Here is a 17,063-nt window from a genome sequence, read left to right on the forward strand (position 1 = left end):
AGCGGTGTCGCAGGCCGTGTCGCAGGAGATGTCGGGCCCGGTGCAGGGCCTCACCGACATGAGCGACCAAGACCTGCTCTCCTACATCAACCCCAGCACCTTCGACCAGGGTGAGTACATGGACTATTTCTAGTTAGTGTTAGTGTTAGTGTGACGACTCAGTGCTCAGTACATGTTAAACTCGCTAGTGGTTAGTGCTTAGTTCGTAGGAAAACAGTGGTTATTTGCAATCGTTATGGGTATAGTTTTAGTAGTCGTATCTTAAGACGGTCGAGGTTAATTAATGTTATTTATTATCATTTGTAGGTATTTGTCAGTTGTATTTGATTATTTAAATCATCGCCCGGGCACGGTTACTTAGTATTGATTAGTTTCATTTTTAACTATTCTAATAATGACTGCCGAATTGATACCTTGCATTATTATTAGGTTTTGAAATATATTATTATCTGTTTCGACCCAGAGATAAGTTCTTGCCACTAAATGTATGAACAGATCGTAAAAAAATCTACTCTTAAAATTTGGTACTATTGAATATTTTATCTTTCATATATTAATTATTCAATATCGATATCCGCATGCAATGCTCTAGTCATAAAATCTCTGGAAACATTTCTTGTCATAAACATTAAAAAAAAAATCAAACTGAATGTTAAAAAAATATTTGTATGTTCTTTTTTTCTGCATATAGATATTAGAAATATGTGTTATGACAATAAAATAGTTATTAACAATAATAATTTGTCTCTTGCAGTGTAAGCGAGCTCCGCGTTGAGATAGTGTGTGTTGTTGTTGTGTGGGAGGGCGAGGAGGGCGGGGGGCGCCGCCGCGCCGCGTCATGCATTTCTTAGTAATGTGTTTAAGGGCTCAAAAGCAGTTTTTATGTGAATTTTTAATGGATGTTACTATATCCGCTAGTTGTTAAACGTATACGTAGAAAATTATAATCTCTATATAAAATATATCGGATAAATGTGACGAATGAATGTGTTTTTTTTTATTATTTTACCACATGTAATAGAATGCGTTTTGATACGGCAATTAAATCATGTGTGTCAGTATTACAGAGTTAAAATTAAACGTGTTGCAAAACACTGATTTAGGAAAAAATGATTTTTTAATTTCATAAAATTTATAAGACATGAAAAAATATCGTATTTGCCAACCTTCGGTTCCAATAGTGTTTTGCAACACGCTGTATACATAAAAAACAGAAACTTATGTATTTTCTAATATAATGTAACTCATTGTAAGGAACATTGAGATGTATTCTCATATCATTTTTTTCGAATTCGAATTTTAATATTATGTACATATATGTAAGCTTTATATTTCTATTATTGTTATGTTATGAAGTTATGATACAGTGTGGTGTCGATCTTACTGATATCCTGTTTGTTATTCTGATTAAATTATCTTTTATTGTTTAAAAACAAACGTTAATAAATATGAAATTTGATTGTATAAATTGAGGTGCGAAAATTTACGAGCAGAAAGTAAGATTGTCGCCACGCGTTAATGTCCATTTGTAATTAAAATTTATACAAAAATGTAATCACTTGGCTTTGAGTTTTTTTAGACATTTTATTTAGAAACTTGGATAGTTATTCAGTATATCCGACTCGAAGGACCAAGTGGTTACTGATCGCCAACACGATAATACGGCATATAAAAAATACTAGTATAAACAATCATTTAGTTGTTATATATAAGGACAACAGTACTGAAGTGATTTTAGAGCAAAGATTATATGCTATAATTACATAGATTAAAAATATATTACGAAGTTTTCCTTTTTTATATACAAAATTCACGCTACATATTTAATGTGCCATTTACTTTACATAATGTAGGGTTGACACGACCTTGTGGGAATAGGCTCTGCAGGATGCATTCCGGGGAAATCCCACCTACATTCATGTCCCCTACCCTGTCAGCCAATCTATATCTTTCGTAATATCAAAAATACACAAATGTAATTAAGAGCTTTGTTTAAAATAAAATATTAGCCGATATAAAATGTACTTTTTATACATATTTACAATGATATTGGTTTTTAGAGCATCCTGTAGAGCCAAGTTATGACATCATTGTGACATAGACCGAGCAACTGTAGCTTACCTAGGGACCATATATATCGCTATATTAAATATACATCGTACAAAACATCATTATATTCAAATATAAAAAATGGTGCATTAAAATTACAACTTTGAATTTTACGTAGTTAGATATGAAATAAATGCGTCCTGATTGTTAAGAATGTGGCGTATATTTACAATATTTTATACATGATCGAAATATACAATAAAAATTGTATATTTACATATACAAAATTTTATATAAACAGATAATCATTGATTTTATTTAGAATCGAATTTGTCCTCGAATTTTGAGGTTATTTAGCTCCGTTAGCTATTCTACACAAATTCTTTTAAAATAATCTTGTTGTAATATAAAATACTTTATAAAAAATTAAAATCAAACTATCCATTTTTACTTTGATAATTAACTTTTTATGTAATTGTAAAAATTACTTTTTTAAATACAGAAAGATGAAAAAACTTGGAGGTAAACCGGAACGTTTATGAACTTAGAGTGGAATAAACTAAAGTACAGGAAAAATGTATCAATTAAAATAAATTATATTTGATGAAAGTAACATTCATATAAAATGTATAATTCTTTTGTCTTGTGTTAAATTTTCAAAACTCGTTACCTTTTTCATGATATGCGTATTGCGGCGATACCAAGCTTGCAATCGCTCCAAAGACAAAATACTGAATGTTAACTCCTAATAAACGTTTAAATTAACCAAATAGATATATATTTAATACATAAAAACTTTGATGTTAAATTATTTATAATTATATATAGATTTATACAAGATTTGATAAAACAGTGAATCGATTTAAGTAAATGGCTCAGTTTTTTGATGTCCGATAAAGGAATTTATTTTTCGATCCAGGCTCTGAGTCTGCGAATTGTCAAAGAGTAAATTAAAAAAATACATCTGAAATCAAAGAGTAAATAGCTATAATTTGTTCATGAAACAAAATAACCTCTTAACGAAAATATTTGTGAATTAAAAAACTTTGTAAATACCTAATCCGCCCGTATCGATTTATCAGTCTTCCATGTTTTTTTTTTTATATATTTTTAATATAAAAGGCACAAAACGATGCATTTGACAACGAAATAAATGGAGAAGGTGTATGACCAATTATAGATTGCGATATTTTGTAATCTTAACGTTACATCGAATTTTTTGATTATGAAATTTAAGTATTTACAACAGATTCTTGTAAATTTGGAATTTATGCCTTCTCCATTAAAAACTATGTAATGTTATGTATTTAATTAGTGTGGCCTACTCGCGACTTGATAGTTGATTCTGTAAGCGATATTGACTATTATTGTAATGTAGTAAAGCTTTAATTGCGGCGAGAGGATCTGTTGGGTCGCGGAGCGCCGCGGCATAGGTCTCTAGTCGGTCTATTTCAATGCAACTTGCCGAACGATCACGATTACTAAAGTGTACGTTATTTGTTTTGATGTAATTGATTAAATGTTATTTAAAAAAACAACTGTGTTTTCTTTTATGATTTATTTCGTTCCCATTACTGTTAAAATAAACCTGCATGAGGTAAAATATAAAGTAGCGGGAGATATCAAATAAGTTCCATATTTTACTGTCAAAGGCCAGATATGAAATATTTCAACTAATAAACTATTTTTATCTACAAGTTATTGGAGGAAAAAATTTAATATACCCTTCACAGTTATCAAATCCTTGGTCGAAAATATAACTATTTGACCGAACTTACTTCTATCCAAAGTTGCTACATTTGTACACTAGGGGGCTCTAAAGTTTCCTAATTACATTTATTGAAATATTTCGAAAATCCTTGAATAAAAAAATAAAGTTAAGTTGTTTACAATCCCGTAGTTAAATAATAAAATACTAGCTGTTGCCCCCGACTTAGTGCGCGTGGCATTAGAAAACATGCGAACTATATAAATAACAAAAAGCTACATATCCCTTGGGAACCAGACATTTATCGGGGATGAACCTTATCCCATTTGTACTCCAGACTTTGTTTTATATCTGTGCCAAATTTCAATAAGACACGTTGAACCGTTGCAGAATAATCGAGTAAACATTAAAAAACTAAATTGATGAATCCCACGGGAACCGTAACTATTCCCAGGATAAAAAGTAGCCTATTTGTTCTTCCAGACTATCCTCCACATCTATACCAAGTTTCATGGAGATTCGTTCAGCCGTTGAGTGTACAAACGCTAACAAACATCCATCCATCCATCGTAACTTTCGCATTTCTAATATTAGTAAGACTAGCTAGCCCGCAAATCGTCCACATGGAATTAAAAAAAAAAAATGTGAGTAGCTTATGTGTTTTTTCAGACTATCCTCTACATCTATGAAAAATTTCATCCATATCCGTTTAGCCGCTTAGGCTACAAACTCTAACAATCATCCCTCTAAACTTTCACATTTATAACATTATAATTAACTAGCTTTCGCCCGCGACTCCGTACGCGTGGAATTAAAAAAAAAACAAAACCTCTCAGTATATATAAGTATTATCTATGAACAAAACTAAGTAGCCTATGTGTTCTTCCAGACTATCTTCTACATCCTTACCAAATTTCATCGAAATCGGTTAAGCCGTTTAGACTACAAACTCTAACAAACATCCATCCATCTAAACTTTCGCATTTATGAAGTATGATTAAAAGACAATATCATGGCCATAAATATTTAATTTTATAATACATACAGTTTTATCAAATAATTTAACACCAGTCGGTCACAGTCTGTTTGGCGGCGGACAAATTCTGTGCAAACTCTATTATCCTAATGAACCTTGAAGTTTTGAAATATAAACAATTATAATACACATAATATTAAATTAAAACAATAACTCGACACCTCGTAAAATAAAATTTGATTAAATTGATTTTATTTTACAAACATCCACAATTATATGAGCATGTTACAATTATAACTAACCCCAAAACTTACACGGAAAAATAATTTCTTTTACAATATACGAAATTACAATTGATTACATTAATATATACATAATACCGCTATATACCCAAATAGGAACATAGCGTGAAGGTACAGAACAATACGAAAACTATGAGAATAATGGCAACCCAGGCGGGGACGGTACCTGCGGACCAGACAAATACAAAATTATTAACAAACACTTCAAGAATTAAATGTAGTTAATTTTATACAATTTATTTAATTGCTATATCTTTTTATACTGAGAGCAACACTTCTCCTCAGGACTCAGGATCGCGCGCGAATATCAATCCTCCTGACATTGACAGCTGTCAGTTAGAGATGTGACGTTTGTGGTAATAATCTAGTGTGGCGCCAATTCTACAGCGCGGTACTAATTTTCTTCTTAACATTAAATATGTTACGTAAATAATAATTTTTAAAATCTTCTAAAAATAAGTACAAATATAAGGTTTCTTTAAAATATTTTTTCTATATACTAACGTGGATAAGGCACGCTGTGCACGTAGAGGCAGTTGTCGACTGAGATGGAGAGCAGCGCGGCCTCGCTGCGGCTCGCCAGGGCCTGCCCGGCGCCCCCTGCGCCCCCCGCCGCACCCCCCGCACCCACCACACCCACCGGCAAGAACGCCAGCCCCGTCACGAACATACCGTGAGCGTTCTTCACCTGCAGCACTCGCTGCACAACAATAAGGTTGAGTAAAACTGAGATAGACTATACGCCAGTGCAAGAGGGAGCGAGACAGATAACTAACCTGTAAACTGAACGCGATGTATATATGGACAGAGCCGCTGAACATGGTGCCCACAGCCAGGAACTTGCCGTCGTCGCGCACCGCCAGCGCGGACAGCGCCTCCGGCAGCAGCGCCGCGCGCGCCGCCCCGCCCTCCGCCCCCGCCCCGCGCCACGCCCACTGCTGCAGCAGCCCCCGCGCGCGCCCGCTGCCCGCGCGGGACACGGGGTTCGCTATCGTAAACATCACGTCTGCTGACGCCCCAAACCTAAATATGAGCAAATAAATATACTAAAAAGTACCATCACACAAACAGAAATAATGACCTTTATGCTTAATACAAAAAAATCTTTTAAAAGTTATTTTTAAAAGTTGAACTAGTATTAGTGAAAACTGTGGATTTTTTAATTATTTTCCCTTAGCTCTTTTACATATAGGGAAAATAAAAAATTAACAAACAAAGAAGTTGGGAGCTTTTAGTTCCTACTTCATTCATGTAGAATTAAAAATGAAATAAGTTGCATATATGTTCTTCCAGACTATATTCTACAGCGCCACATTTCACCAAGATCGTTAAAGCCGTTTTTGAGCTAGCATAAGGTTTAATAACATTAAAAACACATTACCCTCTTTCTAAGTGTCAATAATCAATTTATGTTACCTGCACCTCCGGAAGCGGTACTTGGTGCCATTTGGCGGCTGGCAGGTAAGCGTGCGCAGGGGCTCGCGCGCGCCCCCCGCGCTCCACACCAGCGCCAGACCATCCTTTGCGATGCTCACCAGCTGACTGTCGCATGGACTGAAGTCCAGGTCATCCAGCTGGAATACAGACATTCATACAATGACTACAAAGGTTAAAGACCGATTTTGAGAGAAATTATGGAACGGTCCTATGAAAAAGGTTATGCATAAGAAGAGAGTGTATTTAAACATGAAAGCTTAGAGATGATTGATTCCCAAGATACATGTAAAAAGACCAGTGATAGATTATAGCAAGAAGGTTAGAACAAACCTCTTTAGTATGTCCTTCAAGTTGGAACAACAGCTGCATCTGTGGGAAGCTCCAGACTCGAACCTTGCCATCTATGCCACCTGTTGCCATCAGCTTGCCGTTGTGGCTGATCCTTACCACTCTTTGCAGCGGGTCATCACTGAAAAAACACACAATGTGCTATTGTAATACTTTTGTAATATAACCCCTCTGCTTCTAACAGTTGTTTAAATTGCAATTTGTGATGCAACTGAAGTAAACTCTGACTTAATATTCTACTGTAGTTAGAATCCTTTTGATCTTTTAACTGTCTTGTACTACTAAAGTACTAATAAACGACAAGACAGAAACAGAATAACATCAAATTACTTAATGGAAAAATTACATACCCAAAATCAGTTTGAACACTATCACATGGACGTATCTCAAATGACATCCGTTTGTCCACCGTGCCAATGTCTGCTTTAGATATATTGTCGTTCTCGGAGACGGTGCGCCTGCGCCGCCGCACGAGGCCGTTCTCCGCGCGGAAGCTGCCTCGACGCATCTCCGCCACATCCACCATGCGCACGTTCACCCGGTACAGCTGACAGTGACTCTCCTGACCCGCGCACAGGTACGTGCGACCCTGAGCGTTGCGGATCGAACAATTCATTACCACGTTAGGACCCGTCTCGTGCCTCATCACCTCCTCCGCGACGAACTTGTTACCATTGTGCGATATCTCGAATATTTCCTAAAACACAAGCTACTCGATAATACTGAATGTAAAAAAGTAAAACAACAGTAACGGCCAGCTATTTAATCAATGACACGTATTGTTCTTAATGTCAATAAAAGTTATGTTTTCAAAAATAATAAAAGCTAGTCACTTACAAATCCATTTGCCACCCCTGTATTTGAAGCTCCACCACCTCCCGCAACGAGAACATGACGATTCGTAAGGGTCTCGAGGGTATAAAGGGGAAAATCGACCTTAGCAAGCAACCCATCACATCTATTACGAGACATTTTGACTTATAACATTTATTGGATGCACTCCACACTGCGAAATAATTTGTATTACACTAACTGGAACTTAAATTAAGCCCCATGAGTGCTTCTATGTAAACAAAATAAACAAAACTTGGAATAATACAACATTTAAACAATACGAATAGGAACTAAACAAGTGACAAGAATTCCCTACTTCCAACATGACAAAAGTCAAATTGACAGACATTGACAGCAATCTTCGAAAATGTTGCTTTCTTTTCTATCTTAGTCTAAAGATGAATAATATTGTGCTTAAGGAATATATTTTTGGATTTCAACGTGTTGAAGAGAAAATACGTTTTTGCATTTCTGCTGAATAAAACAGTAATTTCATTTACGTTCAACAAGATCTTGGTAGACACTGGATGAAATGAAAGTTTGTTTCTGACAGCGAGAAGACACAGCCGAAGAGTTACAAAGGAAGATTTAAATTCTGGTTCTTTTAATCAATTTTAACTTTCTGTTCTACGTAGAACCGTCATATTTGAGTGTTACGAGCAAATTACAAGACGCACTTTAAGATTCGTTCAGAAATACCGTAGTAGATTTTCTAAACGATTGTAAGGAAAATCAAAAAAGAAGAAAACGTCAACAAAACGTCAACTGTCAAATCAATTAAAGTAGAATTTACAACAAAAATTTTGTACTTGTAAATGAAAATGAAACGATGTCAAATGCTTTGCATTCATTAATTAAATTAAGGAAACAAAATGAATCACGAGGAGATACTGTCGGTGGTTCAGGAGAAGTTTTTGTCGAGTGAACTCGTGACAGCATTTTTGTGTGATGCTAAGGTGCTGCGCCCAGATTGTATTAAGACGGAAAGACTCCTTGCAATCGTTGAATATGGAGACGAAAAAGCGGTTTTTTGTTTATTCACGTCCTGTTACCCACCTAAATCGTTTACTGATTTATCCATAGAAATAGTACTGCCCATAGACAATAGTTTTCAATGCGAAATTGATAATAAGCCTTCAGATCCTGAGGCAATATTGTACCTGAATCTCCAGTCACGTAATAATAAGTTTAAGTTTGAAATCCAAATGACTCCGCGAGTCGACAATTTCGTTGATGATTTGTTTCGCGGTATTGAAGCAGTCAACAAACTTCCTACACAGCCTGAGTTTGTATGGCTTAAGAAATACGATGGCCAAAGAGAAGATGACTTTATAGCACAGACTATGGTCTTACCCAGGACTGGAATGGCTCACACCCAGGTATCAGCCCCTGTAGCCATTAGGGAAAGTCTGATTAAAAGGAAAATGTCTGATAAAGAATTTGACTACACATTTACCAAAAGATTTACAATATTCTGTGGCACATGGAATGTTAATGACAAATCTCCAGTTATACCTTTAAAGGGATGGTTATGTGTAGACAAGGAACCCCCGGACATATATGCTGTAGGTTTTCAAGAGTTAGATCTCTCCAAGGAAACATTTCTCTTTGATCAAACATTCCGAGAGGATGAATGGTATAATGCAGTTAGAACTCATGTTGATCCGAGATCTAAATATGTCAAAGTTGAAATTGTCAGGCTTGTTGGTATGATGCTAATAGTATTAATTAAAGAGAAACATATGTCACATGTGAGGAATGTGGTGTGTGATACTGTGGGAACTGGGATCATGGGTAAAATGGGCAACAAAGGTGGTGTTTCCATAAGATTTGATCTACACAATACATCAATCTGTTTTGTGAACTCACACTTAGCAGCGCATGTTGAAGAATATGAGAGACGTAACCAAGACTTCAGAGATATCTGTTCGCGAACCAGATTCATACAACCAAATCAACAACCCAAAGCGATCAAGGACCATGATCAGGTTTATTGGTTGGGTGATCTTAATTATCGGATCACCGAATTAGATCCAATAAGTGTGAAAAGAATGGTAAATGAGAATAATTTTGCACCAGTTCTGGAATGGGACCAGCTTAAACAACAGCACAAAATTAACAATGTGTTTGCCGGTTATACTGAGGGTCTCATAACCTTCAAACCTACATATAAATATGATCCTGGTTCAGACAACTGGGACTCAAGTGAGAAAAACCGTGCCCCTGCTTGGTGCGACAGAATATTCTGGAGAGGTGAAAACATTACTCAACTGGCCTACAGAAGCCATCCTGCATTGAATATCAGTGATCACAAACCTGTCTCCGCCTTATTTACGTCAGCGATCAAAATAATAGATGAAGAAAAATATAGAAAAGTCTACGAAGAAGTTATTAAACAACTTGACAAAATGGAGAATGAATTGATACCACAGGTTAAGGTTGATATAACAGAGATTGATTTTGGTACAGTTAGGTACTTGGAGTTGCAAGTACGAACTATTACAATAAAGAATACTGGCAAGTTACCAGTTGAATTTGAATTTATTAAGAAATTGGATGAAAGTAGCTTCTGCAAGGACTGGCTGATTGTTGAACCATATAAAAAATGTATCTGTGCAGATGAATCATGTGAGATACAACTAAAAGTACTTATAAATAAGACTTCAGCGTGTAAAATGAATGCTGGAACTGATAAACTATATGACATCCTTGTATTACATTTGTATGGTGGTAAAGATATATTTATAACAGTTAATGGCACATACCAAAGAAGTTGTTTTGGATGCTCCATAGAGGTTTTAGTAAACCTTAACATACCTATAAGAGAAGTTCCAGTTGGAAAGCTGGTGGAACTGGAAAGCAAAAGAGATCAGTATATTTCAAATCAGTCAACATACTCTATACCAAAGGAAATATGGTTTTTAGTAGACCACATATATTTGCATGGTTTGAAAGAACCAAATTTATTTGAACAACCGGGCTTACATTCTGAAGTTCTGCAGATAAGGGATTGGCTAGACAGTGGGTCTATAGACCCAATACCAGGTAGTATTCATTCTGTAGCAGAGGCTTTGCTTTTACTATTAGAAAGCACTGCAGACCCAATCATTCCGTATAACCTACATCCAGTTTGTTTACGAGCATCAGCAAATTATTTGCAATGCAAGCAGATTGTTATGGAGCTACCAGAATTCAGAAAGAATGTCTTTCTGTACCTGTGCGAATTTCTTCAGGAAGCACTGCAGCATAATGCAGAAAATGGACTTGACGCAAAGACCCTGTCAACATTATTTGGAGCGATATTCCTAAGGGATAATCCAAGTGTAGTCCAGGAGCCGCAATCTCGTATTAACAAACAAATAATTGATAAGAAGAAGGCACAATTTGTTCATCATTTCTTAATCAATGATCACAGTGACTTAATTTTTACTAAATAATTTTAATATTTTCATTCGAATAAGATTTTTTTAATACTCAGATTAATTTGACTTCACAGTCATACTAAAAATTTATATTGATTGCAATGCATTCATTAGAGTAACTATTTATTTTTCATTGTTAACTAATCATAGAATTTGGTGACCATTTTTTGGATAACATTGACCATGACTTACAATAAACTGATAGATGTTAATTAAGATAGTTTTCCTCGGTCAATTTTTAGGTTTGTTTTGAACAACCAATATTTTAAAATGCTTTATTTTAATTTTATTAAACTTTAAAAAAATAGACAACCATTTCAACGAATTGAAACGAAAGTGAGTGTACATTATGTTAATTATGTTTTAAGGTGAAATAATTTGAGCAACAGCTCCAATTCCAAATATGAAGGTTCTGACATTATTTTAAATTGTGTTATTTTTAATAATATGTTTTGTAATAACTATATATTTTTGAAATACAAACATCACAAATTAGCCTAAATATATTAATCATTGCCATATAAAGCTGCGTGCGTTAATCATAGTTCATTATTATAGCATACATTTGTGTCATAGTGATAGCATATTTAGATGTGATGTTATCCTTATAATAAACAAAATAACGGTAATATCCTTCTCAAGTACATAATGGTTTATTCATATTAACTTTTTAATTCTTGCAATGTTGTGTCAAATAGTGACTTTACAGTCCATTTATACGTAGAACAAATTTTAGATGTATTGTTACATGTTAATCTTATAACCGAAATGAAATATTTATTGTTTATTTATTAAATAACTGATGTAATTGTTGGTATTTCAATTTATGTATCGAAGTACAGACCACACCTATTGTTACCCTAAATCTTAACGGCATTAATCGTCTTAATATTTACAAAACAATTAGCTTTTTAAAAACATTTTTAACATAAAGTTGTTTATGATCGTTTTACAAAATCAATCGCACAATAATGATTTCATTATTTGCTAAAAGATGGCGCTTTTAACAGGTTGAGCATTTTAGCTAATAAAGATGGTAATCAACCCCAATAGTTTTTGGTTAATAAAAATATTTGGTTATTTTTATATGTTGTTAAAAAAATTATGCTTTTATTAATTAAAATCACGTGATTCTGAACAGTTTTGAACGCAGCTTCCTAGATCATTGGTCGATATATTGAACAAAAGAGCGCGTGATTTGATTTAAACCAATCACCTTAATGCATTTGACCGTTATGTCAACAGGGATGAGAGCCTCTGTCATTCACTGAAACATTTTGAGTCTTCGATAATCGTAATATCCTGTCTTTCCTTATTTTAGTTCAAATTCAATTTATAACTGTTTCAACGGTGCAAAGTGAGAGCAGTTATAAACGCTCGTTGCAGTTTAAACATTACAATCCGTCGGACACTTGAATAAATCGGACGTTTTTAAACTTTGCATTTCTTTGTTCGTGGTGTAAAAGGAACCATGGAAGTTGAAAACAAATGTAAGTAAACAAATATTTTTTTTAATTTTCTACCACTTTATACAATGATTCTAATTAGAATTTACGACAAATTAAATATTTAATTTTTCTGAAATCTAGTAAAACTAGATAAGATTAATTAGAGAAAGATCTGAATAAAAGTACTCTTTTTTTATTTGCTATTTTTAGGTTTTGACTATTTCCTTATGAATAAAGTCATAACATTACTTTATTTCATTCCTTATTGGAAAATTATATTTCTACCTCCTATTTCCTTTTTTACTGTCATATCTAACGACGCGGAGTTTTTTTTTGGAACAAAGTCCTTAGTTAGACATTTATTTCAAAATAGAGATTATAGCATTTGCGATCTAAAATCCCTTTAGTGACTTTTTTTAAAATTCAATGTTTGTTAAAAAATAAATTTCAATGGTTGCAAACTAATGGCGCGTGACACAATATTTTAAAATATAACAAATTAGGTATATACTTAGGTATTATAAGAGACGCGAATGTAAATTAATTTATTACGCTCCAGAATATCCGATAACAAATTGAATTTTTTTTCTTATCACGTCTATGACAACATTTAAAATTTCTTTAAAAACATGGCACGACGATACGAAAAAAGTTCATCCCTGTTCTGCAACATTACCACAATAGGTATTTCTTATTGTACCAAAATAAAATTAATTTATTCTCCTATTCAATATTATTAAATCCGAATTTGTACGAATTTATAAACTACACTAGCTTTCGCCCGCGACTCCATCCGCGAGGAATAAAAAAAAACAAAACGCTCGCCTGTGTTTTTCCAGATTATCCTCTACATCGATACCAAATTTTATCGAAATCCGTTCAGTCGTTTAGGCTATAAACTTTAACAAACATCCATCTAAACTTTCGCATTTATAATATTAGTATGATAAGTATGAAGTATGATTACAGATTTTATTGTAATTTAAAAAATATATATGTAGGCACTTAGGAGCAATGCCGTCGTGAGTTTAGGGAGTGGTTGAGCGACCGCCCAGGGCGCATGACATAAAGAGCCATAGATCTACGAATCAGACATAACACTAATCACGGTAAAAATAGGGCGTTGAAATTTCGCCCAGAGCTCTGATAGAACGAGAATCGCCACTGTTTAGACGTTACCCGTAAATTTTAAAGGTCCCTTTGTCTTGTTATAAAAATACTATGCGTCGTTATCTATATTGTGTTGACCTTTTATCTCACTGCAAGTAAAGTGCATATAAGTTTCATGTTTCCGAGCATAGTAAACAATGCCTTTGTTTGTGTTGCAAGCATTACAAAGAAATCTTATCGGAATTATTTTTATACCGTAATAAAGACGTTGCTTATTATGTGTATTATGATCTTATGATGTAGATTGCTGTTTATAATGTAACTATGTTGTAAATATATTGAAATAATAAATATTGCTTGGAATGTAGTATATTGTTATAAAGGCTGTTGTGATTGTGGTAGAGTTAGGAAGCCGTATATTTAATAACTAGCTGTTTGCCCGCGATTTCGCTTCTCAATGGTGAAAGAATTTTTGAAATCGGTCCAGTAGTTTTTGAGTTACTTTAACATACAAAAAAAACAAATCTTTCCTCTTTGTAACTTTAGTTAGATACCGATTCGAACATATTGATTTATTCTAAGAAATTTCAAAACTATTATTATGCCAAAAAGCATACTAATCATTTATCTACTGTATATTTGTCGCAAATTTGTATCCTTGCATATACTCCGATTTTTCAAGCGTGAGGGTTTATTTAAAATTTGCATAATAACGGAATTTCTTAACGATATCTTTTAATATGACATCACCGTAACCGTCCCGACTAATTGCGTCTCTTTACTTCGATATCTTTAGGTCACAACGGTACTGCAGCTCGTATACACAAAGACGAGTATTCTCTACAGTGCGTTAGTCTGTTTGTCTGTTAGTCATCGAGCGACGGTTAAACTTGTTCCACTTTATGAATGTTTGTTTTTGTGGAGGCGGACGTCTTCGGTTTGAATTCGCGACCGTTGAACGCAAGGACAATCTGCTGTGAGGTTGTGACTCATAACTATATTATGCTTTTAAAATGAGAAACTAAACATAGTTATCTAGACTCTAAATTAAATAGACGAATCTGTTGTTTACGTTTTTAATTATAAAATAAACAATTTACTATTAAAACTTATAGAAATTAATACTCTATTGTGGTTAAGAATGCAATGGTTTGAGGGTCGCATTAATTGTCGCAGTCTCGGTACCCTGCGGGCCCTAGTTTGAAGACATCTGACAGAAGGGTAGCTTTTATTTGAAGAAGAAATTAAAATTTCTACTGTTTTGTTTTAATGAGCATTGTAGCTCCAAGCGATTGTCTGGTCGTTACTGTATCCGAATGTTTTCTAACCTTTTATGTTAGGTTGTAGATATACTATCGTCTGTAAAAAATATGGCTATATGAACTGGCTTGTATGAACACGTTTCCATTACCATATGGTACCGACAACTAAGTAAAGGAAGGGTAAAATATTGGATTGTACACTGCTCTGGATATAGCATCAATGCACTTTTGTTACACTTGTTTTTGTGGCTCGTGGATTCAATATTATTTAAATTTTATTAAAACCATTTTACTATCGAAATACACAAACGATATGTTGTTATCTCTATTATTTGCATTAGTAAAACTGAGACAAAAAATTGTTTCATTACAGTTTCTGTATTGCCACATAGTCTTCACTTGGTTAAAGAAGTCTCTTAGTGTAGAAATCATATTAATATTATAAATGCGAAAGTTTAGATGGATGGATGATTGTTAGAGTTTGTAGCCTTAATGGCTGAACGGATTGCGATAAAATTTGGTATATATGTAGAGGATAGTATGGAAGAACACATAAGATACTTACTTTTGTTTTTTGTATTACCACGCGAACGAAGTCGCGGTTAAAAGCTAGTAAATAATAATGAGATACAATCCGACAACTCTCTTGTTTAATTTGATGCTGTCAAAGTAACTGAAAGTAATATAATGGGTGTGGTATCCTGTGGGCAGTAACAATACACTTTCTATATGCTAGGAGGTAGAATGGCCACTATTGCTGCGTAATGGCGTGTGAAGTGGGCTGCGGATTGCGAGCCGTATTCATTTGACACGGACCATTAATAAAGCAAATTATTTTTACTATTGATATGGTAATTTTTATATGAGGAATGGATTGTTTGGAATATAACGATGGTTGAGATTTTTTAATGCTTGTATATTTTTACGATAAGCCAGCGTCACACCCCAACCCCAATACCTAATTGGAGTAGCATTATTTAATTATTATTTTAATTAAATAAACTTGATATACTAAAACAAATATCCTTGGAAGTCTAGAGACGAAATCCTTGGGAGAATATAAATTAAAAGTTGTAATTAAATCGCTATTAATTCCATCTGTTTAGTGTGAGCGGCGGAGAGCAAACTTTCCGCGCAAACCAACTCGCCTTTAACGTTTATTGAATTGACACTAAGAAAATCCATTTCTCGAAGGGCTTTGATTAAAAATACAGGGTACGTTAGGGTTGTCAACGTCTTATAAAATGTAATTCAAATATTCCTTTTATAGTTTCAACTAAGGGAGTTGTTTAGATTTAATACAAGTAGTTTGCAAAGGTACTGATATATTAAATGAAAAACTGTACCAGTCGATAAAAAAAAACTCTTTATTCAAAGCATCAGGTCTCCTGGTAGACTATTCAATTTTCGCAATATCGATTTTAATAATCAATTATCGATAAATCATAATTTGTTGTAGCAACCCTGACATTCCCTCTTCGAAGGATAGCTTTTGAGGTTCTATAGGTACATTCAATACATCGGAACGGTGTAATGCAATTTCTCTCCGCGGTTAATAGCGCCATTTTACGGCCGCAAGCTGTGTTCATTTGTTGGGGGAGAGCGGATGAATCTTTACCAGATGGGTAAAAATTTATCGTAAGATTCTGTTAAATCATTTATTAAATAATACGTCAACAATATTAGCATATACATTGAATCCTGTCTATTTGTATTTACTTTACTAGCTTTCGTCCGCGACACTGTTCGCTGGGAATAAAAAAACAAAAGCGAATAGCCTACGCGTTGTTCCAGACTATCCTCTACATCTATACCAAATTTCATCGAAGTCGGATCGGCAGTTCAGGCTACAAACTCTAACAAACATCCTTCTATCTAAACTTTCGCATTTATAATGTTAGTATGATTATTATGATAGTGTGATTTAACAACTAGCTGTTGCTGGCGACTTCTTCCGTGTGAATAATAACAAAAAAAATAGCTTATGGTACTCACAGATAAATTACCTTTCTAATGGTGAAATAATTTTTAAAATCTGCCCAGTAGTTTTAGCGTTAATCAAATACATACGAAAATAAAAATCTTTCCCCTTTAAAATATTAAGTATAAGTATAGAGAAACTCGAAATTAGTTAAATAATAAAATTAAGCAATTTAAACGCGATAAC

The 17,063-nt window shown here is 34.1% G+C and overlaps 3 protein-coding genes and 1 long non-coding RNA gene across 4 annotated transcripts in view; 3 read left to right on the top strand and 1 right to left on the bottom strand.

Moving 5' to 3' along the window:
- Positions 1–6: 6 nt before the first annotated feature.
- Positions 7–1,775, top strand: LOC106110037. The gene is made up of 2 exons (XR_001226048.1): positions 7–110; positions 755–1,775. It is a non-coding gene; the product is annotated as an uncharacterized LOC106110037 (long non-coding RNA).
- A 2,992-nt stretch (positions 1,776–4,767) lies between these two features.
- Positions 4,768–7,986, bottom strand: LOC106109973 (SEC12-like protein 1). Its single transcript, XM_013291637.1, has 7 exons — positions 7,658–7,986; positions 7,171–7,517; positions 6,803–6,941; positions 6,452–6,609; positions 5,812–6,058; positions 5,540–5,735; positions 4,768–5,201 (listed from the first exon to the last, which is right to left on the bottom strand). The coding sequence occupies exons 1-7, from the start codon at positions 7,790–7,792 to the stop codon at positions 5,116–5,118; spliced, it is 1,308 nt and encodes a 435-aa protein (XP_013147091.1). The 5' UTR covers positions 7,793–7,986; the 3' UTR covers positions 4,768–5,115.
- Positions 7,987–8,403: 417 nt separating this feature from the next.
- On the top strand, positions 8,404–11,855 carry LOC106110030 (type II inositol 1,4,5-trisphosphate 5-phosphatase). The gene has a single exon (XM_013291711.1). It carries the CDS (start codon positions 8,527–8,529, stop codon positions 11,089–11,091), a length of 2,565 nt encoding a protein of 854 aa, XP_013147165.1. The 5' UTR covers positions 8,404–8,526; the 3' UTR covers positions 11,092–11,855.
- Positions 11,856–12,334: 479 nt separating this feature from the next.
- The window catches only part of LOC106110012 (inner centromere protein), a 36,105-nt gene continuing 31,376 nt past the window's right edge, over positions 12,335–17,063 (top strand). The window contains exon 1 of the mRNA XM_013291688.1: positions 12,335–12,566. Coding sequence (XP_013147142.1) covers positions 12,548–12,566 — 19 coding nt within the window. The 5' untranslated portion in view covers positions 12,335–12,547. The remainder of the gene's footprint in view (positions 12,567–17,063) is intronic.

This window comes from Papilio polytes, unplaced genomic scaffold, assembly GCF_000836215.1.
Source record: "Papilio polytes unplaced genomic scaffold, Ppol_1.0 DF820956.1, whole genome shotgun sequence".
Classification (NCBI taxonomy): domain Eukaryota; kingdom Metazoa; phylum Arthropoda; class Insecta; order Lepidoptera; family Papilionidae; genus Papilio; species Papilio polytes.